Source organism: Poromitra crassiceps (genome assembly GCF_964638095.1).
Source record: "Poromitra crassiceps genome assembly, chromosome: 15".
NCBI classification, from domain to species: Eukaryota; Metazoa; Chordata; class Actinopteri; order Beryciformes; family Melamphaidae; genus Poromitra; species Poromitra crassiceps.
The window spans coordinates 6,863,404-6,887,035 of record NC_139634.1 but is presented as its reverse complement, the minus strand read 5'-3'; the positions used below and the strand labels follow the sequence as shown (position 1 = coordinate 6,887,035).

General features: G+C 44.9%; 1 protein-coding gene across 1 annotated transcript in view; it reads right to left on the bottom strand.

The window, feature by feature from the left end:
- Positions 1-657: 657 nt before the first annotated feature.
- stag3 (STAG3 cohesin complex component) overlaps positions 658-23,632 on the bottom strand; it is a gene marked incomplete at both ends in the record, with an annotated part of 50,653 nt that continues 27,678 nt past the window's right edge. The window contains 12 exons of the mRNA XM_083652542.1: positions 658-705; positions 1,790-1,868; positions 2,192-2,293; positions 3,852-4,065; positions 5,233-5,300; positions 5,744-5,936; positions 7,383-7,540; positions 8,936-9,061; positions 9,836-9,969; positions 16,200-16,301; positions 17,748-17,881; positions 18,353-18,521. Of these exons, the coding sequence (XP_083508668.1) occupies positions 658-705; positions 1,790-1,868; positions 2,192-2,293; positions 3,852-4,065; positions 5,233-5,300; positions 5,744-5,936; positions 7,383-7,540; positions 8,936-9,061; positions 9,836-9,969; positions 16,200-16,301; positions 17,748-17,881; positions 18,353-18,521 (1,527 nt within the window). The remainder of the gene's footprint in view (positions 706-1,789; positions 1,869-2,191; positions 2,294-3,851; positions 4,066-5,232; positions 5,301-5,743; positions 5,937-7,382; positions 7,541-8,935; positions 9,062-9,835; positions 9,970-16,199; positions 16,302-17,747; positions 17,882-18,352; positions 18,522-23,632) is intronic.

The following is a 23,632-nucleotide window of genomic DNA, read 5'->3' as shown; positions in this document are numbered from 1 at the left end:
CAGCTTACCCCAGTTCAGTCACCAAAAAGACACATTCCAACATGTGTATGTTGGTTTGTTTTGGTTTTGGGTTTAATCTCAGTTTGATATGTGGGTTTGTTTGATATGTTTGTCCTTTTCGTTGTGGTTATTTTTCCTTCTTTTTGTGACCTTTTCTTTGAAGTACTGAATGTATACATTATTGTCTATTCATACCGTTTTTTTATTTATTATATTGTTACATGTTCTAAGACAAGTGCGAATAAAAGAAAAATATTTGATCACACAAAAAAAAACATGCACATATGAGTGTTTTGGCGCTGTTGGGATGTGTATTTTTGGTGACTGAAAGGGGGGTAGGCTGGTGTAGCGTTCACTAACATTGTAGTTAGCAGGAGCGGCGCGGGGCTACTTCCTAACGCACGCACAGGGAAGAGAAAGAAATCTCTCTTCTCGTCTTACTATCGGGAAAATGGCAAATAGGCGAATCTCCCAAAATGTCTGCGTGTTTATTTAATTGTCAAACACCATTCATGTGAACCCCAGCCAGGAACAATGGCTGTCAGCTTGGTGCCAGCTGATGGACCTGAATACATCTGAACAGCATCAGTTCCTTTAAACACTTAACACTTAAGGCCTATTTAAACAATTGAAAATTGCTGCAGGCACTTCAGGAGTTCAGGGGAAAAGGCCCTCAAGGAAGCCGCTGGCGTCGGGGGTTGGAGGCTGCGGAGCGAAAGGAGAGGGAGAAAGTCTGAGCTTGCATGACCGGCGAAAGAGTCCTTAACCCATTGATACCCGATGCAGCATTTGTGTGTGTATCCCTTTAAGACCGCGAACCGCGTCTTAAACACACAAATGAGGGATATACACGCAAATGCTACATCCGGTATCAATGGGTTAATCTGGGGTTTTGACCCATCTTTCTTTCTCATCGATGAAATCAGACGCCAAGCAAAGAAAAGTACGACACTTCATGAACACCTTTAGGTGCTGATGTCTCAAGCTCACCTTGGAAAAAGAGAGCAGCACAGCAGTGTGTGCGATGCTGCAACCTCATTTGATTATCCATTAGAGACAATAAATCATGAATTCCCAAATCAAATCAAGTGTATATTATAGCCATCCCTATGTTGAATACAACTTAACCCATTGATACCTGATGCAGCATTTGCGTGTATATCCCTCATTTGTGTGTGTATCCCTCTAAGACCGCGAACCGCGTCACGCGGTTTGCGGTCTTAAAGGGATACACACACAAATGCTGCATCAGGTATCAATGGGTTAAGATAGAAGTGAGTCACTTAATTATAACTGTATTATAACTCATGTCTCATTTTGCGTGTTGGAGTTGGCCACATCACATTTTACAATTCCATTGAAACTTCGCTTCAAACATACGCTTCCTTCCCGGTCCCCTGGTCTTCATCAGAAATACTCTGTATCCATCAATCCCATATGCGGGTTTCTTGGTTTTTTTCTCCATTCATTGCCTCGCCTTTTGTATAAATCTCTTAGGTCACTATTTTTCATAATACCACTTGCTACAATAGTTGACTTTTTAAGTTTATAGTTTTACTTTTTTAAGATGCTCAAAAGAAATCAGACATGCGTACATTCACAATATACAGTTACATAACAGTAATAATGTACACACGGGCAGATTGAAAAGCTACACTGTCATCCTTCATTGAAAATACTTTGTGTATGATGGTTTGGTTGTTCATTTCTTTACTTACCAGTGTAGGTTAGGTAGTATCTTTACTTACCAGTGTATAGGTTAGGTAGTATCTTTGTCAGAGTCACTTACATTGTCAGAGTCACTTTCCACGTCCTCAATGACGGGCTCTTCTTCTCCTTCTGCACTTTCCTCCTCAATCAGAGACAGTCTGGGGACACAGACATCTAACATCAATCTGACCCCATCACTCTATTACCATTTAATTAGACAAATATGACCATTTTAATTCTAAAATGATTCATCCAACATTGGAAACTAGCTACTCTTCCAAAGTGACTGCAGAGATAAAAAACAACAACACATGGCTTGTTTGTATAATATATATATATATATATATATCTCCATAGCCCTTTTACTGAAGAAAGAATATGTCCATAAAGAACCACCCAGAAGTAAAGTCAAGGCGATAAAGGCTCTGGAATCAAACTGTTGATCTTTTTCTCAAATCCTGAGCAGAGGAGACCATCTTACAAGTCCAGCTGTGAATCCAGGTTGTGCTGATCGTAGGCGGGGCCCAGCAGCCGGGAGGAAGGTGAGTGGCGTCTGATGAGCTTCCCCGTACGCCTCTGGGGCCTAAAGAACAGAAAAGATTCAACTGCCTTTTACTACTTTTAGCCAAGCTGGGAAATTAACAGCAGCCACCAGTCAAAGGCTGGTCAATTTTGTCCACGGCGGGTAAGTTTGTCTATCAGCCACTTTGAACAAGCCATCGTTTAGAAGTGCCCGTTCTATTTCACATTCTAGCTGGCAGCTGAAAGCAGCTGGGGAAATTTGTGATTTACCACCGAAAGCAGGGATGGGCAACTTTGATGATAGAGAGGGCCACACAAAAACGTCCTCACTACCAGAGGGCCAGATTGTGACCGTGCGTAGCCTACTGTAACACCATCACTCCCAATTATAGCTACTCATTTGATGAAAAGTTCTGGTAATCAAAGTTTATTATACCAACATTTATATTTTTCATATTAAAATTTAGTAATTCTTCCATTCAGATGATACCAGAAACTTTGCTCTAGCATTAAAACAGCCCGCTACAGCAATTTGATGGGGTACATCACCCAAAAATGTGATATTAATCAGATTAGTAATGTTGCATGTGCAATGTGCATCCTGGATATAGTTTGTTACAATAGCGTTAGCTCAAATGCTAACATTAAACAGTATGCGGATGGACAATGCTAACGCCATTTGCGCCATGTTCTGGGTTGTACAGTAAAATAAAAAAACAGATTTTGGTGGTCTAACCTAACCAAACCAAAAATGTCCACCTTGTAAAAGAAAAAGAAAAAAAAGGAGGAAATTGACGCAGGGGCCACACTGAGTGAGGTCGGGGGCCCGCGAGTTGCCCACCCCTGAGCTAACGTGTAAAAAATAAAATAGAAAAGTGCTCTGCTTTCAGTCTATAACCCGATCAGAGCTGTGTACTGTATTGATGGCCATGTTGGGAGATTTAGTTTCTATAATAAATCTGTAATTCTTAGGCCACAAGTTGAATTTCACATATTATGTCGGTCACTAACATTATCCATCTCCATCCATTATCCATCGAGGTATGAGAGGAACATACTCTTTTGTATATGGAGTTCTCCAAATCAAGACAACCACCGTTCGACAAAACCAAGATCGTCAGCAGTCACTTCAATCAAGGTGCAAGTGAAAAGGCAGCGCTTGCCCCTCCCTCATTACCACCACTGAGGTGCCCTTGAGCAAGGCCCTTAACCCCAACTGCTCCAGTGGAGCTGCTCAGTGGCCAACAGATCAGACTGTGGTTGTACTGGTCAGCTTCCAGGTATGAATGTGTGTGTATAATTAAAGGTAAAAAAAAATATATATCAACAAGTTACAAATACTTCTGCAGTTGCAAATTTGGGCCAGAGCAGGGAACCAGCTTTTTCCTCTAATGGCCACAGTAGCAGGTTGATTCCAAAACAGACCAGCCACTTTCCCAATATTGCTTTTTTAGAACAGAACTGAACTGAACAGAGGATAGCGGACTCCTTCGCTGGTAGACAGACCAACTTTGCAGCCAAAGCCAACATTTTGCAGGTAGCTGGTAGTAATTCTCAAACCCTGGTATGGAGCTGGGTAGATATTTTTCAGACGTGTCCCTTCATAAAACTCAACACACCGTGGGAAGAACTCGTCCTCAGACCCCTGAGACTCTGCCTCAGCGAGGCCGCCTGTGGCTCCGGGTGGCGTGGACGCCGGCTGGTTGACAGACTGTTGCAGGACTGTGGAGGACTGTTCCAGGACTGTGGAGGTGAAGACCGGGGGGGTCAGGTTGCTATGGATACTGCTGCTGCTGTTCTCCGACCAGGATCCTTCGCTGGCACTGGAGGGACCTGGAGGTGACAGGATGATATAGAGCAGCGGTTTTCAAACTGTGAGGCGTGCCTCCCCTAGCGGGCGCCAGAGAGCTTCTGGGGAGGCGCGACATCAGTGAAACAAAATCAAGAGAAGAAAAGAGGGGAAACAAACTCGGGTAGCAAACTTCAGCCGAAACTGCAGCATTCTGCAGCCAGTCTGCAGCATTCTGCAGACTGGTTGCAGAATGCTGCAGACTGTCTGCAGCATTCTGCAGCCAGTCTGCTGAATGCTGCAGACAGTCTGCAGCATTCAGCAGCCAGTCTGCAGCATTCTGCAGACTGGCTGCAGAATGCTCACCAATAGCCAAGGAGAGTCAAGCAAGCTACAGGAGGCAGCTCGAGGCACGGAGGCAGCTCTGCCATGATCAGACCACTGATCAGACTTTTGAAACACGCATTTAAAAAAAATCGTGATTTGCGTCTCCCTGGAGCTTGGGGTCGCTCCCCGACCCACTTCCCCAACTGCAGCCCGAATGTGGGCACTCGGCAACGGCTTAGTCGCGCTGGAATGGGGGGTTTTTTGGAGCTCAAGAGCTATTGAACAGTCCCTGGACTGGCAAATGCCGAATGACAGCGCACATCCGAGTAACGTCTCAGGCTGGGGAGGGAGGACACATTTTTTAAATCTCAGGTTTGACAGACAACTGAAAACATAAGATTGGTTAATTTGTATGACGGGATAAAAATGGAACATAATGAGCCCAAAGTACCGCCACTTCAACGCCAGCCTCAGCAAACCGTCAAAACAGGGAAATGACAATATTTAAGATTTGAGTTGAAACTAATGTCTACAACTTTTTTATGTTTGCCTTACCATTAGGCACATAAGACCCTAAATTACATAGTTGGAAGGTTTTGTTGCATTTTGCTTGCCACGGTCTTTAAAATAAGATGAAATAAGATAAGGCAAAAGGCACTGGTTAAAAATGTACATATTTACAAAATGCACGTGGGTTTACAATACATATATTAACCCATTGATACCTGATGCAGCATTGGCGTGTATATCCCTCATTTGTGTGTGTATGCCTTTAAGACGCGGTCTTAAAGGGATACACACACAAATGCTGCATCAGGTATCAATATGAATAAATAAATGAATGTGTATTGTGTTATGTCTGTATGCATGTGTATCCATCTCACCCTCTGCGGTGGTCCTCCTGCGCTTAGTTGCGAGGGTGCCATGCGGGTCCACTGCTTTCTGCTTTTGACTAGGAGGGGATGACGGGGAGATGAGGACAAAAACCCAGACAAACCTAAGATCAGTGGTTGCATTTGATTGGGTTTGTATGGATGATGCCAGATCAAATTCCATGTTTTATCGTGACTGATGTACACAAGTAACATTTCCTGGATTAGGACATACTGTACATACACTGAAAATTCTCTGTTTGAATTATTTCTGCAGTTGCAAATTTGGGCCAGAGCACTAGCTTTTCCCTCTAATGGCCACAGTAGCGGGTTGATTCCAAAACTGACCAGCCAGCTTTTTAGAACAGAACAGAACTGAGGATAGCGGACTCCCTCGCTGGTAGACAGTCCAACTTTGCAGCCAAAGCCAACATTTTGCAGGTAGCTGGTAGTAATTCTCAAACCCTGGTATGGAGCTGGGTAGATATTTTTCAGACGTGTCCCTTCATAAAACTCAACACACCGTGGGAAGAACTCGTCCTCAGACCCCTGAGACTCTGCCTCAGCGAGGCCGTCTGTGGCTCCGGGCGGCGTGGACGCCGGCTGGTTGACCGGCTGGTGCAGGTCTGAGGAGGTGAGGGCCGGGGTGGGTCGAGTGCTGGGGATACTCCTGCTGCTGACCTCCAACCAGGATCCTTCGCTGGAACTGGAGGGACCTGGAGGTGACAGGATGATATAGAGCAGCGGTTTTCAAACTGTGAGGCGTGCCTCCCCTAGCGCGCGCCAGAGAGCTTCTGGGGAGGCGCGACATCAGTGAAACAAAATCAAGAGAAGAAAAGAGGCGAAACAAACTCGGGTAGCAAACTTCAGCCGTGGGGCAAAATGTCACTGAAATGTTAATATAGTACCTACAGTGAGAGAGGGGACAGCGTGTTAATATAGTACCTACAGTGAGAGAGGGGACAGCGTGTTAATATAGTACCTACAGTGAGAGAGGGGACAGCGTCTGGTGCGAGCAGAGAACGGAGGAAGTATGACCCTGATTATTTAGTGTTTGGATTTGGTACATCGTTCGGTCCCCGATGATGCTGCCCTGCCTGCCAGTGTGTGCTCTGCTAAAATTGGTGCTAGGCTAGCAAACGACAGTATGAGACCATACTGTCATATTGCGTCAGTGTCATATTGAGACCAAGCAGCCAAGCCATGGGAGTTTTTGCATAGGAAGTTACAAGAATTGCTGTCACAGTAGAAAGTAGTTGAGACATTTAGCACTGTAAATACCAAGGATACCGAGGCAATGGCAGCATAGGCGTTACGCATAGGCTGGTATTAAACCCCACAACATTGGTGAAACGTTAATCCTCCCTGCTGCTAAAGATATGTGTTCGGTAATGATGGGAGAAGCTGCTGCCGCCAAGCTAAATGTCATCCCAATGTCTGACAATACAATCCAGCGACAGTGCTATGAAAACGCTATGGTGCGCACTGCGCATTGCCGAGAGCGCACATAAGGATTTACGCACAGTGGGCGAGACAGTGATATGAAAAGCAGTGCATGGTGCAGTGATGATTTCGTTTCGTGAGAAAGTCCGACTGACTTTGATCTGTTCAAATATTTGACCAAGTAAAATCGCAAAGATAGGCCTTACAAATGAAGGTTGTTTTTGTTGAATTGAGGTTTTTTTAAGGCGGGGCTATTGTCGAGTCCGTTTTCAATTTAGTTATTGGATTGCAGGGTTATATTATTTCATAAAGGCGTTTCAAATGTTTGAAACAGATGTTTGAAACAAGAAGGATAAAGATGTTTTGAATAATCTTACAAAATAAAGATAAAGAGGTTTACAACATTTTTGTAACTCATTTTTATGCCTGAGTGGAACATGCAATAAATAGTAACACTAGGCAGGCTTCAGTTCTCTCTCTCCAGCCCTTTGAAAACCCCTGAGATCAACTGTAGCAGCAGCATACTGTGTACAAGACATTTGTGCAACTTAAAATCAAGATGAAATAAGATACGGTAAAAGTCACTGGTTAAAATGTACATATTCACAAATGTACCCGGGTTTATGATACATATATTGATATGAATACATGAATGAATGTGTATTGTGTACCCATGTACTGTATGGTGTTGTGTGTGTATGCATGTGCATGCATCTCACCCTCGGTGCGCGGCCTGCGTTTAGTTGCGGGGGAGCCAGACGGGGTTGCGGGGGTGCCATGCGGGGTTACAATCCTCACCCCTAAGGAGCGCTGGTACATTAAGGCTGCCGGCCAGGAGAGGGCGTCACTGGGACACTTTGTTTTCAGGAAAGCATACCTAGGAGGGGATGACAGGGAGATGACAAAGACCAAGAAAAACCTTTGTTCAGTGGTTGCACTTTATTGGGTTTCTATCTGGATGATGCCAGATCAAATTCCATGTTTTATCATGACTGATGTACACATTAAAGTAACATTTCCTGGATTCATACACATACTGTACATACACTGACAATTCTATGTTTGAATTATTTCTTGCTTTGAAAAGCTTATTTTAATGTCCAACATCTAGATTTGGCTAGAAAAAAAATGACTAGGAGTTCATCGATTCCACCACTAGTTTTGGCTGATTTGACATTTTTCTCCATCAGAAAATCTAACCTCTCTAACCACATGTGAAAAGGGCAGAAGATCAAGTTGCTTTGCTTTGATTTCTGGACTATTACACATATATATGTTGGATTTTAGTAGCTTGGAAACTCAGACAAATTCATTGATTATATACATCAAACAAACTATATGACATTTCCAGTTTTGCAATGAGAGCAGCAGACCTGCTTTTATGTTGTTACTCTGACTCAGTAAGTTCTAAGATTCATTGAAAGAATAATGTATAGGTGAACAGTGATCAAGTGAACTTGAACATTCCTTTATATCGTCACAGGACCCCGAATTTCAATTCTTTCAGATTTGTTGTTGTCATGAATCAAGGCCCTTCACGTCTCTGTGTGGGTTTTACCAAATGCAACCAATGGAAAAGCATTAAAACGAGCTTGTGAGTAAATCTCGTAACGCCATTCGCCCTCAATCTGTCAGTCAAACCTCAAAATTCGGGGGGAAAAAACACTAAACCCGGAAAAGACACACGGCAGACGCGCTGTGTATTTCCTATATCGTTTTGTTTAATCCTTGCTTCCTCGGACGTAAATAGATCAATAAAATGTTTCCCAGTTATTCCTAGGCTGCAAACTTGTTTAAACATGCAAATCGGAGTGGTTTCTGATGAGAATAAAGTAACGTTAATGTTAAAGACTGTTAAAGAACGTTAAAGACTGTCCTCATCCCCATCCCAAAGCCCTCGCCCATGAGAGGCTGGGGAGCACTGCTGGACGGCTGCGCGCGCCCCTGCGGCTTGTGCATGTGCACACCAGAGGGGAGCACCTGCCTGGCTGGGAGAGAGTGCTTCCAAGTCGGACTGATAACATAAACATCATTTGAGCTTATCCAGGTAAGATATTAATAAAGTAATGACACATTCAGCGGGAAACTAACTATAATTAAGACGTGCCAACTTTGACGACGTTTGGTTCAGTATTTTAAGAGCAAACAGGTTTTTTTTTTTACTTCCTGAAAAGTTCATGTTGTGGAGATTGGAGGTCCTGCCGCGACAGCGACGATATGACATATTTGTACAGATGTAGATGAGCTTGCATGTGTGTTGTTGTTTCCTCACAGCGGGAGGCAGTCGTCAGGGTGCAGCTTGAAACTGAACTCGCTGAGGATCTCCAAGAAGGCCAGGTGGGGGCGCTGCCGCGGCCCTACGTCCACTAGGCCCAACATCGCAAAACGTATACCATCCCTAACAGCACACACACAACATACACAGCATACTTAGAACATAACATCATCTACAACACAGAAAGCTTTGAAAACATTGAGCTAGGTGTGTAAGTGCTCTCAAGGAAAAGCAAGAAATCTTTCTTGGGCATCAAGAGACATAGCACATTAACACATACAATCAGGCAAATCGGACGACAATTAACATGAAATACCTACAGTGTACATACACATACATCAGTCATACAAAGTGATAGCATATTGCACCCGCCCTTCACAAAAGAAATGTGACCCATCCCCCCCAGTAGGTTGAAATGAAAAGAAAAAGCATTCAATATTGCACCGCTTCCCTGAGAGTAAAGCATGATGAACTGCACCAGGATGCTCTGCAGCTCATCATCTCTTACTATTGAGAGCTTTAATGGACAGTGGGACAAAGGAACATTTGTATCTGTTCAACTTGCAGTTTGGTCACCTGGACCTTCTGCCTGACGGCAGCATCTCATACTCTTTATGAAGGATGTGATTTGGGTCACAGGTCATTTTGAGGCCCTGCTTCTTCGCCGTCTCCTCGAACATCTCTTGGAGAGAGGATGGGGGCTGCATGCCGATCATTTGACCAGCCCTCTTAATTAGGTTTTGAAGTTGTGATTTGAGTTTAACGGGCAGGTTACCAAACCATGTTAGTGACTGGAAGTGATTCTGGAATGGGCCGAGGCACCAACCACTTCCACGTCATCTACTGGAGCTTTGAGCGGAGACGTTGGTCTGGTCTGTGTGTGTTTGTGTTACTGACATGTGCAGGGCCTTGAGTGGTCCACGGAAGCGAGTCGGATCCACGCCAAAGCTCATGGCCAGCATCTTGGCCAAAACTCTCATCTCTCCAAGTTCCTGCTCGTTGCCATTTTCTGAAATGATATCTGAGAACAGCTACACACACACACACACACACACATATATACACACACACACACACGATTGACCGTCAACATTTCTCACGTATGGAAAAAACCAGAGCCATGTAGATAGAAGAGTCCCGACATCTCCATTCACTCCAATGGACCAGTTTTTTTTACTCTCAAGAGTTCCAGGAAGTAAGTTCCTGGATTAAGTAGCACTGTCGAGTTGCAGCAAAATAGACAGTTTGTGTTGTACTTTGAAAGGGTTTTTCCCCCCTTGAATCAAATTGTACATTATCAGCTTTATTTTAGCATGCAAAAGTAGAGCGAGACCCATTCCTGGCTGTTCATTGGCTAATGAGTCTCGCATTTTGGTCCTCCGCTGATGCCACTCTCTCTCTAGAGCAGGGGTGCCCAAATTCTTTCCCATGAAGGGCCAAAACTCAATCTGGGTGGAGGGCCGAGGGCCAAAAATAAACGTTGTGGAATTACATTAAAATGTATTGTGTTTTATAGAAATAGAATTCTAAATCTAAAATAACATTTCAATATAATAATCTACTTTTTATCTGTTTGGGAATTGTAATAATTTGCCAATTGGTTATATATATTTAAAAAAACATCTGCATTTGTGGGGAGCTTAAACATTTAATTAGTAAACACCCTTAAAAACAGTTGTATTTTCCACCTTTGTAATCAAGAGAGAAATTTGACTTAATTCACAACTTGAAAAATCCTCAAGGTACTTTGAAAATCAGCTTTATTGTCCATCTTTTGTAAACAATTTGCCATGACAATTTGCCATCAAAGAAAGACATGTATGTTAGGGTTAAGACTCCTGTCAGTGCCCCTGGCCAAGGTACTGGGAAAAGAACTGGAGTTGGTCCCCGGGCGCTGCACAGTGGCTGCCCACTGCTCCTAGTTCTAGGAAGGTTCCTAGTAGAGGATGGGTCAAATGCAGAGGATGAATTTCCCCAAGGGGATAAATAAAGGATAACTTAACTTAACTTAACTTATGACAATTTGCAGGCATGCAATCTCAGGAGTGAACACAGTATCCACAGCCACATTCAGACACTGTTTCACAAAGTCACCACATGAAAAAGCTCATCCACCCTTTGCAATCAGTGCAGATATCTGATAACTTTTTTTTTTTTTCCAAAATCCGTGGCGGGCCAAAACAAACAGAGCGCGGGCCAAACTTGGCCCACGGGCCCCAAATTGGGCACCACTGCTCTAGAGGACACTAGAAAAACTATTCCACTTGCCCCCCTTTCAGACCAAGTTTAAATAGGACTTTCAAAGAATTCAAAGGACAGGACAACACAATTAGTACAATTGAAGCATTTTAGGGTGAATTTAGTATATTTTCTGTGACTGCCAACCTGCCTGACACCATCTGAACTGTCTTGATGTGGTAAACTCCACCCATTTGGTACAAGTAGGTAAACAGTAGGGCTGTGGCGATTCACTTATCTCCCGATTCGATACTATCACGATTCTTGGGTGCCGATTCGATTTATATTGCGATTCTTAAGTATTGCGATTCTACGATTATTGCGATTCGATATTACGATTTATTGCGATTTTTGTTTATTTTTTTCTTTTCTTTTTTCAGTTTGTTTGCTTTTTTACACTAGATTAGAACATGGGAAAAGTTGAATCATACACTAGAGACTGTATATTATATATCATGAGTAGGGCTGGGCGATATAGTTAAAAACAGGGGCGGACTGGGATCATAATTCAGGCCGGGCATTAGATACCAAGCAGGCCAGGGTGATATGGGCCAACGCGCGTGAAATTTGGGCCGCTTGAAGCCAGATTTGGGCCGTTTGAAGTCCAATTTTACAATGAGATGCACCCACTTTAACCCTGAAGTGTAATTATTACTTCAGACTAACTAATAAAGTAATAAAACCACTAGTAAACCAGTAGGCGGCGCCTGGTCTGCTGTTCAGTGAGTGGCCTGACTGCAAGCACCCAAAAAAAAAAAAATTTTTTTTTTTTTTTTTTTTTTTTTTTTTAAATTTGCGATTATCGATTCTGGAATAAAAGATCGATCCAAAAAATCGTGACATTAAAAATCGCGATACTTAGGTGAATCGATTTTTTCCCCCACCCCTAGTAAACAGTGTAGAAAACACATGTTTGACTGATCTTCAGTGAAGTTCTATTTCCACTCACTTCTTTCAAAAACCAACTCAAATCCCACCTTTTCAAGAAAGCCTACAATATCTGACTTCTACCTCCACCATCCCCTTTCATGTTGTAACCCCTATATTTGTATTTGTTCTGTATCTGTGTACGTTTATGTTTGCGGTACGCGTATTCGTCCCGTGAATTCACGGTATGGGCTTCGCGGTTCGGTTCGTGAAGCGACACGACTAATACGTCGAATCCAGAAGGTGGTGGTGGTAAAGCACCTAAACGCTGTTTGAACACCATAAACGCCACAGAAGAAGACACACCAAAACAACACAAGGACCATAGAAATCGGCGTTCACTGAATGGAACGTTTTGTGAATAGGAAACATTACGGGGGGGGGGGTCGCTCCAGCGTGTTTACAAGCCGTAGCTTCGATGCTACTTCACAAAACCACAACAACATCGAAGCGTCCAGCTGCTCCCCCCTTTACCGTCGTCAAAAAAGCGAGTGCAGAGCAGTATCCTAATGACTTTTATGACTCAGGCGATAAGCTGTTTTGCAAATTCTGTCAACATCAAGCCAATGAGGTAAGCTTGCTAATGTAACATTACGTAGCCGCGATGCGCAACTATAAAGGACTTTCCTTTAGTCCTTTATAGTTGCACGTCGCGGCTACACATTACATAACACTGACAAAGCCAAATACTTGTAAACAAGCAACTTACATCACGTGAGATTATTTTGGCATCTGGGCACACTCATCATTCATTCATTATTCCTCATTCAAACTACAAAATTGCCACTTCCTGGTTAAAGTATGCCAAAACACAATACGAGGGATCAGCCGAGCAGCATTTTGGTAAACAAACCTGCGTTTCCGGGGGAAAACGGCAATGGGACCCTATGGAGCCAGCCTTGAGTGCTCACTCTAGCCATAGCTATGTTGTTTACATTTTAAAAACCGCAGCAGTTCACACAACTTTTAACACGACATGCATATATACATGAGACTCTTGAGCTACTTCTGCTCTCAGAATGTCAAAATATAAGCAATGTCATGTATAGTTTTTGAGATATGAACGTTTGTTTGGCACAACTCATACTAGTTAACTGCTGCGCTTCCGGGGGATGTGCGGTGCCGTGACGTCACGTTGATTCCTCGTATAAATATCTAAAGGTTTATTATTAATATGAGTAGTTGAACAAGGAGAGTCGCCGCACACAAGAAGGCCCAATCGCTTCATTTGAATTCGTCTTCTTTAACACATTGAGTGCCAGCGACGCCAAATGGCGTCAGGAGAAATTTACCGTAGGCTGCCAGCGACGCCAAATGGCGTCAATAACTCCAAATTCATATTTTGACGGGGGGATGTCGATCTAAGCCTCTTACATCGCCTCTTACAATATGGGAGCTATTGAATGTGTCTAACCTATTTTACAGAACCCTTAGGTGGCGACAGTGCCCTCCCGATTAGACAAAGGCCAGGAGAAAAGAGAGAAGAAGTCATGAGGAAACGGAAATCGCCATTGATATGCTTGAAGCATAACGTTACGTTAGCTGTGCCTGTGAACAGCAGTCATCTGCTGCCACAATTGAGCCCCATCCGTGTCCGCTGCGATAGTCCATCCATATGATTTAGTTGCCGACACGGCGACACCAGCGTCTTTCTGAAAAGTTACATTATTCTCAGCTGGGAGCCGAGGACCCGCTGTAAAAAAGCGGGGGGATGCAGGCAGCGGACTTTTCAGTGCAGATCAAACTCAGAGCAAACTGCAGCAGAGACACTCGACTCCTCCCACCACGGAGGAGGAGGAGGAGGGGGGTGGGGCACGCAGGGCACTAACAGCATACAACCATTGACAGTACACACACACCCAGGCAGCAGCAGGCTCGATGTTGGGCTATGTTTTCATTCTGTCGCCTTTCTAACATAAAGATGTGATTATCTCAGAAACTAATTTCAGCATGCTCTTTTCGGTCGAAAACACTCTTTTTCAGAGGGGTGCATTTCCAAAATGGAACGGTTTATAAACACAGTTTTTTTTTTAAATGAAACAGAAGGGTTCAAAGTTTCATTGAGGCTATTGGTTGTCCATATAAGAGGAACACAAAAAATGATATGGCTATATTAAAATGCATTGCGGCCTATGTGGCACAGTACAGCAACCTTTTGCCCAATGGCCGTGGCACTCAAAGTGTTAAGAAGTACAAAAAGGCATTTGTGAACAACACGTGTCGCCTATTGGCGTCCTCAGGTTCGCTCTCTGAAGCCCAAAACGCACAGGGAGCAAAACCTGACGCTCGTCATTTGACGCACTGCAAGCGTCAGATCTGAAATGTAATACACCACAGAATGACAGAACCATCACTATTTGGGGGAAAAGGCCACTCATTTATATGTAATCAGGCACAATTGACCGATTTAAAAAAAAGTTGTTATACTGTAGTTTTGAGCCCCTCTCATAAGCCTCTTCTAAACATGAACTGTGGATTATAACCGTAGAATCAGGTCTCCGACTATCCGCCACAGTTACCCTGCTAGACATGACTCAATAAACCACTTAATCACTTTCTAAACATGGGGAGAAGCTCCGGCGCGGTTTGGAGCACAGTGCTGCTGCCTGGCTACTGCAGAGGAAAGGTAGGCTACAGAATAGGCTACAATTGTCTCCTCTGGATCAAATTATATGTTTTGAATGCATTTATTCCTCTAGTATTCTTCTCAGAGATCGACTTTGCAGCAGGAAATATAGCCTTTTGTTCGGCACGTCATTCTGGGCAAGCTTGGGATAGAGGCTGTTGGATCATCCTACCTGTCTGTCGGTCTGCCGTGCAGAGGGGGAGAGAAAAAAGGCAGCGCTGCGGGGGGGAAATTCTGCAATTCTGTCCAAACTTATTCTAATCTCATCATGACATCCAGGGATAGGCTATGTTTTGCTAGCCGATGTGTTTAGAACCTTATTCTCACGTTGTAGTCTTGCTAGTGTAGCGTATTAATGCCTGCTGTATTTAAACTGCCGTGAGAGTTTGAGGAGCACTACTTTATCGAGACAGAGACGTGGATGGAAGTGGGCAGAGAGGGAGGAGGGGGGGCTCAGAGGCTTTGGTCGCTGCTGGAACCTCATTTGACGCTCGGAAATCGAAACAGCTTCTGAGTACGAGCGTCAAGGCAGTTTGACGCGCGTCAAAACGCTCTTGGTGCTCTTGGTGTTCGGCTGTTTAAAACAATGGGTGAGCTTCCAAACGCTGGGATCTGACGCTCCCTGTGCGTGTGGGCCTTGAGAGTGTTCAACTACTCATCTGGGGCCGGTTGCACCAACTGGTCTTAACTATGCCTGGTCGTAACTCCTACGTCGGTCTTAGTTAAGACCAGTCTTTAGAGTGGATTTACGCCTGTTGCACCAACACGGCTTACGTCTGGTCTTAACTATGCTGGTCGTGGCAATGCGCGTCCATGTGAATTGCCAGGGAATGCCCCCTGATTGGATGATGTTGCAAAAAATGTGCCTCGCGACCTGCTTGGAGCACTGTGCCACTACGCTCTTTCAGCCACCACTGTAAAACACCCTCCCTCCTCTCACCCTCCCTCGCTCCGGGGGAAAAATGGCGGCAATTGAGCCAGAAAGACAGTCTGAATGAAATTGAATGTAACGTTCCCAATTCTATGTATTAAATTCGAAAAAATTAACGGCAACATTTTGGAAGGCTAAGCCACACAACTAGCTCGTTGTAATCTAAAAGCATGCTTCAAAAGATGGAGAACTGGCTGTGTTACGACGATGACGGTAAGGACTCAAAACGGTCTCCGTTGATAAGACACGGAGATCTCTGTTACAGGCAGGCTCTACGCCTCCTCCTGACCAGGCGTAACTCTTACGCCTGGGCGTAGTTAAAAGACGGCTTAAGCCGTCTTGGTGCAACCGGCGTAGCTGTTAGGTCGTAAAGTTACGACCAACTTAGCTTAAGACCAGTGTAAGACCAGTTGGTGCAACCGGCCCCTGGTGTTTCGTGGCATCACCTGCACCAGGAAGTAAAAGCTGACAGTGCTCTGCACAGGGCATGCACTTGTTGAATGATTTGTTATGAATATATTCAGATTATGAGCGCACACCTGCTGCAGACTCATGGAGACAGTCTTGGCACTCCGCACCGGATCGATGACCTTGGTCCTGCTTAGGGTCTCTTTGATGATGTCCCCGAAGTCTTTGTAGAACTAGAGAAAACCAGGAGATCCAAGTGATTAGTCAGTCTCCATTAGTCGCTCTGGTTACCAGCACTGACTAGATGTTTGAACTGTCAAAAGTGATCTTCTATTCTCGTCACCTCCGTTTTTCTTTCAACCACCCCTTTTTTTTAACACCCTCGCTGGTTCTTAAACAAAAAAATATCTTCTCACCCTCCTCCACTCACACATCCTCTCCATTATTTTCTTCATCACTTTAACATAATATTATTATTACTATTTCCTGTAGTCTTACTTTTCTTTTCTCTTATAACAATCTACTTTTCTTCCTGTGCCCTTACTGCCCTATCAGTTCGCTTTCCCAGTCTTATCCTAAACATCGCTGGCTCCTATAAGTTCGGTTTCCCAGTCTAAAGGTCCTTACACATCGGGAGCGTTTTTTTCCGTGCGATTAATTCGCACGTCAATAATATTTTCCGAACCTATATCAGTTAATGCATCCGTGCATACCAATGGCAAAGTTTCGCCGAGCGTTATTGCGGTGTTTATTTTTTCTAACCATGGTCGCATCGCAATTTCGTGCCGTATATTCGCATCGCTCTTGATGTGTAAGGAGGACCTTTATCCTAAACATCGCTGGCTCCTATCAGTTTGGTTTCCCAGTCTTATCCTAAACATCGCTGGCTTGTTTATCATTACCACCTTGTTTGTCCTTTTCCTTTCATTTCTTTTTTCAGGTGGCCATTTCTTTTTTCTTTCTTTCTTTTCATTTGTTTATCGTGGTTGCTGCTCCACCCTCTGCCGATCTGGGGAGAGCCGAAACTGCCTCCATGCTTCCTCCGAGACATGGGCAGTTAGCCAGCCGCTTCTTTTCACCTGCCAGGGGGAAGCTTCACCGGTAGGACATAGCATGTGGGAGGATCACGCTATTCCAACGAGTTCCCCTCCCTCCGAACAGGCCTGTTGGTGAGGGGTTCCTATATGAAGGAAACCCCCAGGGGGCACGGGGACAACATGCAAACTCCACACAGAAAGGCCCTTTTGACGACCCCACCCAGGGGCTGTGGGCACTCGAGGACATGCGGACGGGCACGCACTCCTTCAGCGCTCACAGCGTCCCAGGTGGGAATCGAACCCAGGACCTTCTAGCTGTGAGGCGACAGCGCTTACCACTGCGCCACCGTGCTTCCCCCCAGGTGGCCATTTCTTACTAGCATGATAAAGACAATCCATAGATTTGGAATGAACACAATGGCTTATACTCTATTCTGTGTACATTTGTATTGCCTTTTTCAGTGCCACATATTTCCCCAACAAAATACTGCTTCTTGCCCCCATCTTCTACCTTATATTCCCCATCTTGTCCTAAGTTTCATTCTTCCTCTCCAGTTCTAGCCCCTTAACCCCCCCCCCCCCCCCCCCCGCATTTTAACTCCCATCTGTCTTTAAGGCCTCCATCTTCCTCCTCCTCCCCACCTTGCTGTAGTTCTTCCAGAGATCTGTGGCGGCGCGTATGTCCACGACTCCAGAGATGATCAGCTTACAGTAGCCAGCCAGCTGGTTGCGCCTCCGTTGTAGAGCTCTGATCTTCAGCACCTCCTCCTCCTCACCTAGAGGAGAGGGAGTGGCGAGAAGGAGAGAAGACGGGGGAGTAACAGCACGACAGTTAACGTGAGAGATGTAGACAAGAGAGGCAGTGAGAATGTTTTGAGGTGTTGATAAGGCACAAGCAAAATAAAACATGCAATGAGATGCACAGCTTCTGAGTTAAGCAGTGTTTGGCTTGGGAATTGGCAGTTCTCTGTGAAAACAGTTGTAAAATCAGATCCTCAAAAAAAGAGATCTAAAACTTTGTCCTAAGGCACAGATGGGGGTAGATGTCCTACGGGAGAGCTTTGGCAGTTTTAAAATTAAGGAGTTCACAACATATCCACTGTGGGTAGAAACAATATTTTCTTAAAAGTTGTTCTAAAATATAGACGATGAAGTCAACTTCATCACTTTGTCAATAAAAGAGCGACCATTTAATAAGAGTAGATCCAGAGTGTGGGACATGTAGTTCTGCTTGGTGAAGGAGGTACCGGCGAGCTCGTCGTCTTCAGGGTCGGTGAAGATGTGGTCCACGAGGAAATTGGTCATCTCAGCCCACAGGTTAGGGGAGGGCGAGTAGACCAGCGTCTGGAGGGCAGGCTCAGAGCGAACCGAAGCCTTGTTAAACAACACCAGCAAGTCGCACAGCAGCTCAAACACCTGCCGGTACACACACACACACACACACACACACACACACACACACACACACACACACACACACACACACACACACACATTGAATTAATTCTCAAATTGTGATTTCAGTAACAAGCAAACATGACAGAGATTCAACAGGGCATGAGGGCATTTAACCCATTGATACCTGATGCAGCACTTGTGTGTGTATCCCTTTAAGACTTCACGCGGTTCGCGGTCTTAAAGGGATACACACACAAATGAGGGATATACACGCAAATGCTGCATCAGGTATCAATGGGTTAAGGACATGAATATGACTTTCTCACCCACAATGCCAGGCTACCAAATAGAGCAGAGACTAAACAGATTTCAGTCGATGAGATGAGATTAACTTTATTGTCACTTCATGGTACAAGTATCACGAGCGAAATTCTGCTTGGTTCGCTCTCAGAGTCGGAGAGCAAAACCGGGTCGCCATTGAACAGCGCCAGCAATGTCAGGACCACTTCAGTCCAAAATACAAGACCACTTTAGATCCAATTAAAGATTTTATTTGCACAAGTTATATTTGGCGGTATAGAGACACTGCATGAAATAGGCCACGCCCATCACGGGGGAAATGCTCCGTTCATTTCCACACGCCAGCGTCATATTCCTTGAATTAAAGCCCCAATCAGTAACTTTTTCCCCTTAATATAACAGCTTTTTAGTCATTGAGGATGGTAGAGTGACTTGTAACAGGGAGAATGTCACCTCTATTGGTCACACAGCGCCCTCCAAAGGCCTCTCCTGGGACTAAGCAGTTTGGTGCCTGCGTCCCGGAGGCAAGATGCGCGCATGCGCTGTACAGCGGGAGCATTGTGTTCCTGGAAACAAGGAAGTAACTCGATGCGGATTTGCTACGAAAATGACGTTTCACGTAACTATGGATTATTATTTCATCACGTGGTGAGTACCCGATGTCACAACATAGAGCTTTCTGGCGCTGTGTTTTGTTGACTTTGAACGGCGATATCGATATACTGTTGCACCCAGAGAGTGCAGTTTCTCCAATAGCAAAACTTGGAAAAGTTGCTGAATGGGGCTTTAAACATAGCTAAAAGCTGTTGTGTGGTGGGCTGCGCAGACAACAAATGTAAAAAATCGGCAGTTAAAGTTTTTTTGTAGTCCCGAGGAAAACAAGGAAGCCATTGAGAATTGGCGAGAAGAAAAATGTGGATGTTGCTGTCAAGGAAGTAAGTTGGAGTGTTCATCTTCCGTATATATGATTTTTGTGTGCAACACACAACCATGCATAGGAGAACGCCAGGATTGGATGGGAGTTTTTGTTTCCCCCCGTTTTGGGCGTGGCTTCTGAATGATGACGCGCTCCGCAGTGTCTCTATGGCTCCGTTCTGGAGGCTCCCTGGCTGCCCTTCCATGAGCACCATGGAATAGCTTTAAAGGCAAGGAGCAGCAAAAGACCCCCAGGTACAGAACAGAGCAGCAACAATGACAACAGAAATGACATCATTTAAGTCAGACACAGGATGAAAGGAGGAGCTGGAGAGGAGGTGGGTTGCAAATGGCTTGCAGAGGAAGCAGCAATGATAGGCAGACTGAAGAAGGTTAGGAGCAGATCAGCTCCTAATCAGCTGTGGAATGGGTTTAAAGTCCCTGGAAACCAAAATCCACAAAAACCTTCTAACTATTAAATTTAGGGTCTTATGTGAGTAATTGTGTGCCTCAGAAAGTAGCAGACATTACTTTCAACCCAAAGCCCCAAAATCACCACTTTTCTACAAGGTCTGGATTTCTGGATTTTCCTCATTGAAGAGAGCGGTGCGCGCGGTGCTAAACTGAATGATCTTATCACGTCATAAGATTTGGCCAATCACAGCGCTCGCTCAGTGTCTGTCTGTCTCCCTCCCGCCAGAGCCGTACCTCCCGCTCTGTGTGCCTGTGTATGCTGCTCTCTCTCTCTCTCTCTCTCTCACTGTCACACACACGAACGCACGCACACACACACACACACACGCACACACACACACACACACACACACACGCGCACACACACACACACACACACACACACACACACACACAGTAGCGCTGTGCAATCACAGTAATGGGGTTTCCATCCAAATGTATCACATAATTCAAGCGAATTTTGTGAAAATCCGCAAAATAAAATGCGAATTTATGCATGTTTCCATTCAGTTTTGTTTAGCGAGTTTTGGGAGTCGGCAGGTTGAGCAGTAGGTGGCGCTTCTCGTCAGGAGGAGGCGTAACGTGCCTGTAAGAGATCTCCGTCAGCGGAGACCTGCTTTGATTGAGTCCTCACCTTCCTCATCGTCGTAAAGTCGCCTTCAAAGCATGACGTTCGATTATAACAAACTAGTTGTGTGGCTTAGCCTTCCCAAATGTTGAGGGTCGTTTTTTAGAATTGAATACATAGAATTGGGAACGTTACATTCAATTTCATTCAGACTACCTGGCACTAATCGCCGCCATTTTCCCCCGGAGTAGCATAAAGCGGAAGTGAAGTCACATCCGGTACGTCATCGTTAATTCGCAAAATCTGTTTCCATTGCAAAAGTTTGCATCTTCCTACTGTCGATACGCTGATAAATCCACCCCCTCCAAGCGTAAAAACTTTTATGCGATATTTCGACCTTTATTCGAATTTCTGGTGTTTCCATTCGTTTATATATTCGCATTTTGGGTAAATGCGAATATCCAGAGGTGGATGGAAACCCAGTTATTGGCAGTCTCTCTTCCTCTCTGTCAATGCGCCGAGCAACGAGCGAACACACACACACACTCCATCTCTCTTTCCTTCTCTCTCTCTCTCCGTTTCCCTCCCTCTCTCTCTCTCTCTCTCCGTTTCCCTCCCTCTCTCTCTCTCTCAGAGGAGACCTGCAGTGCACGCACACACACGGGACACGCCCACACAGTCCGCGGGAGAAAAGAGAGTCTAAAATCTAATTGATTCTCATGACTTTTGTCATGACTGTCAAACCTAAATTTATATAATTTGCGACGTTCATCATCGTTCAAATTTGGCTGGTGGCATATTAACATAGGTTCCTGTGATGTGATGAACTCAAAATGCTAAATGATAAATAAAAAAAATCTGGTTTCCAGGGACTTTAAGTTGGGCTTGACTTCCATGGCCTGCCTGAACTACCGCCTTGCTCATTTTCTGCAAGCTGTTTAGCTTTCATTTTTTGGCTTGTCCATAAACACGTCATCTGAGACGTGTCTGTTAGAGACGTGTCAGCTGAGACGTGTCTGTTAGAGACGTGTCAGCTGAGACGTGTGTGTTAGAGACGTGTCAGCTGAGACATGTCTGTTAGAGACGTGTCAGCTGAGACGTGTCTGTTAGAGACGTGTCAGCTGAGACGTGTCTGTTAGAGACGTGTCAGCTGAGACGTGTGTGTTAGAGACGTGTCAGCTGAGACGTGTGTGTTAGAGACGTGTCAGCTGAGACGTGTGTGTTAGAGACGTGTCAGCTGAGACGTGTGTGTTAGTTGCTCCCAGGATGAAAACACAATCCAGGGAAGCTGCTTTTAGTCAGTTTGCTGGAATAAACTTCCAGATCTACCAAGATGTGCTCCCACTGTCACCTCTATTAAAAGCAGTCTCAAAACATTCCATTTGTCTGTGGCCTTTTACAAAATCATTTGCATGTGTAACAGGTGTTATTTATTTACTTTGATCTTTCTTCACTTTTAATAATGTAATTTGATGAATTGATAGATGTTATGAATTGCTAAATGTTATAAATGCTGTTGATGATATGGCTACATTGTTATGTTTATACCACTAGGCCTCTTGCGTGCTCCATGCCTTCGGACCCGCCTGCCCTACTGGCCTGCCTTATTGTGCGTGTTTGTGTGTTGCTCACTAAATGTTATTGCATCAGAGATGTCACAATGCCTCCTTGTGTGTGTGCCTCATTATACCACTAATGACATCATCAGTGTGTGCCCTCCTATGACATCACTGATCAGTCTTGTCACAATGCCTCCTTGTGTGTGTGTGTGTGTGTGTGTGTGTGTGTGTGTGTGTGTGTGTGTGTGTGTGTGTGTGTGCCCTTATAACATCATTTTTGACATCATCACTGATGACATCACATCATTAGCTAATTAGCCTAATTAAAAGATCTGGCTCTGTCAGGTCACCCGCACAGGTGCCCTTTACACACCATGAAGGTTTCACCCAATCGCACGTAAAACAGCATAGGTGTGGCCGGCCACAGAAGTTGAAACAAACAAAAAACAAAGTCCACATACTTAATTGTATATAGACAAGGCATCTCGCGCACCTATCTTTTTTCTTTGGCAAGTGACCATGTTATAAGCGGAATAATCAGCGAGGGGATGTGCGCTAAAACGGTTTTAGCGCATTTCGCACAGGCAAACCTTCAGCCACCTATTCAAAGATGATTGATCCCTTACATATATCATGGCGATGGTAACGAAGCTCTCACCTGGTCTCCGATCTCTGCATGGCCGACAGACAGACATGTACAGCACAAACTGCAGAAGCTCTCACCTGGTCTCTGATCTCTGCATGGCCGACAGACAGACATGTACAGCACAAACTGCAGAAGCTCTCACCTGGTCTCTGATCTCTGCATGGCCGACAGACAGACATGTACAGCACAAACTGCAGAAGCTCTCACCTGGTCTCTGATCTCTGCATGGCCGACAGACAGACATGTACAGCACAAACTGCAGAAGCTCTCACCTGGTCTCTGATCTCTGCATGGCCGACAGACAGACATGTACTGCACAAACTGCAGAAGCTCTCACCTGGTCTCTGATCTCTGCATGGCCGACAGACAGACATGTACAGCACAAACTGCAGAAGCTCTCACCTGGTCTCTGATCTCTGCATGGCCGACAGACAGACATGTACTGCACAAACTGCAGAAGCTCTCACCTGGTCTCTGATCTCTGCATGGCCGACAGACAGACATGTACAGCACAAACTGCAGAAGCTCTCACCTGGTCTCTGATCTCTGCATGGCCGACAGACAGACATGTACTGCACAAACTGCAGAAGCTCTCACCTGGTCTCTGATCTCTGCATGGCCGACAGACAGACATGTACAGCACAAACTGCAGAAGCTCTCACCTGGT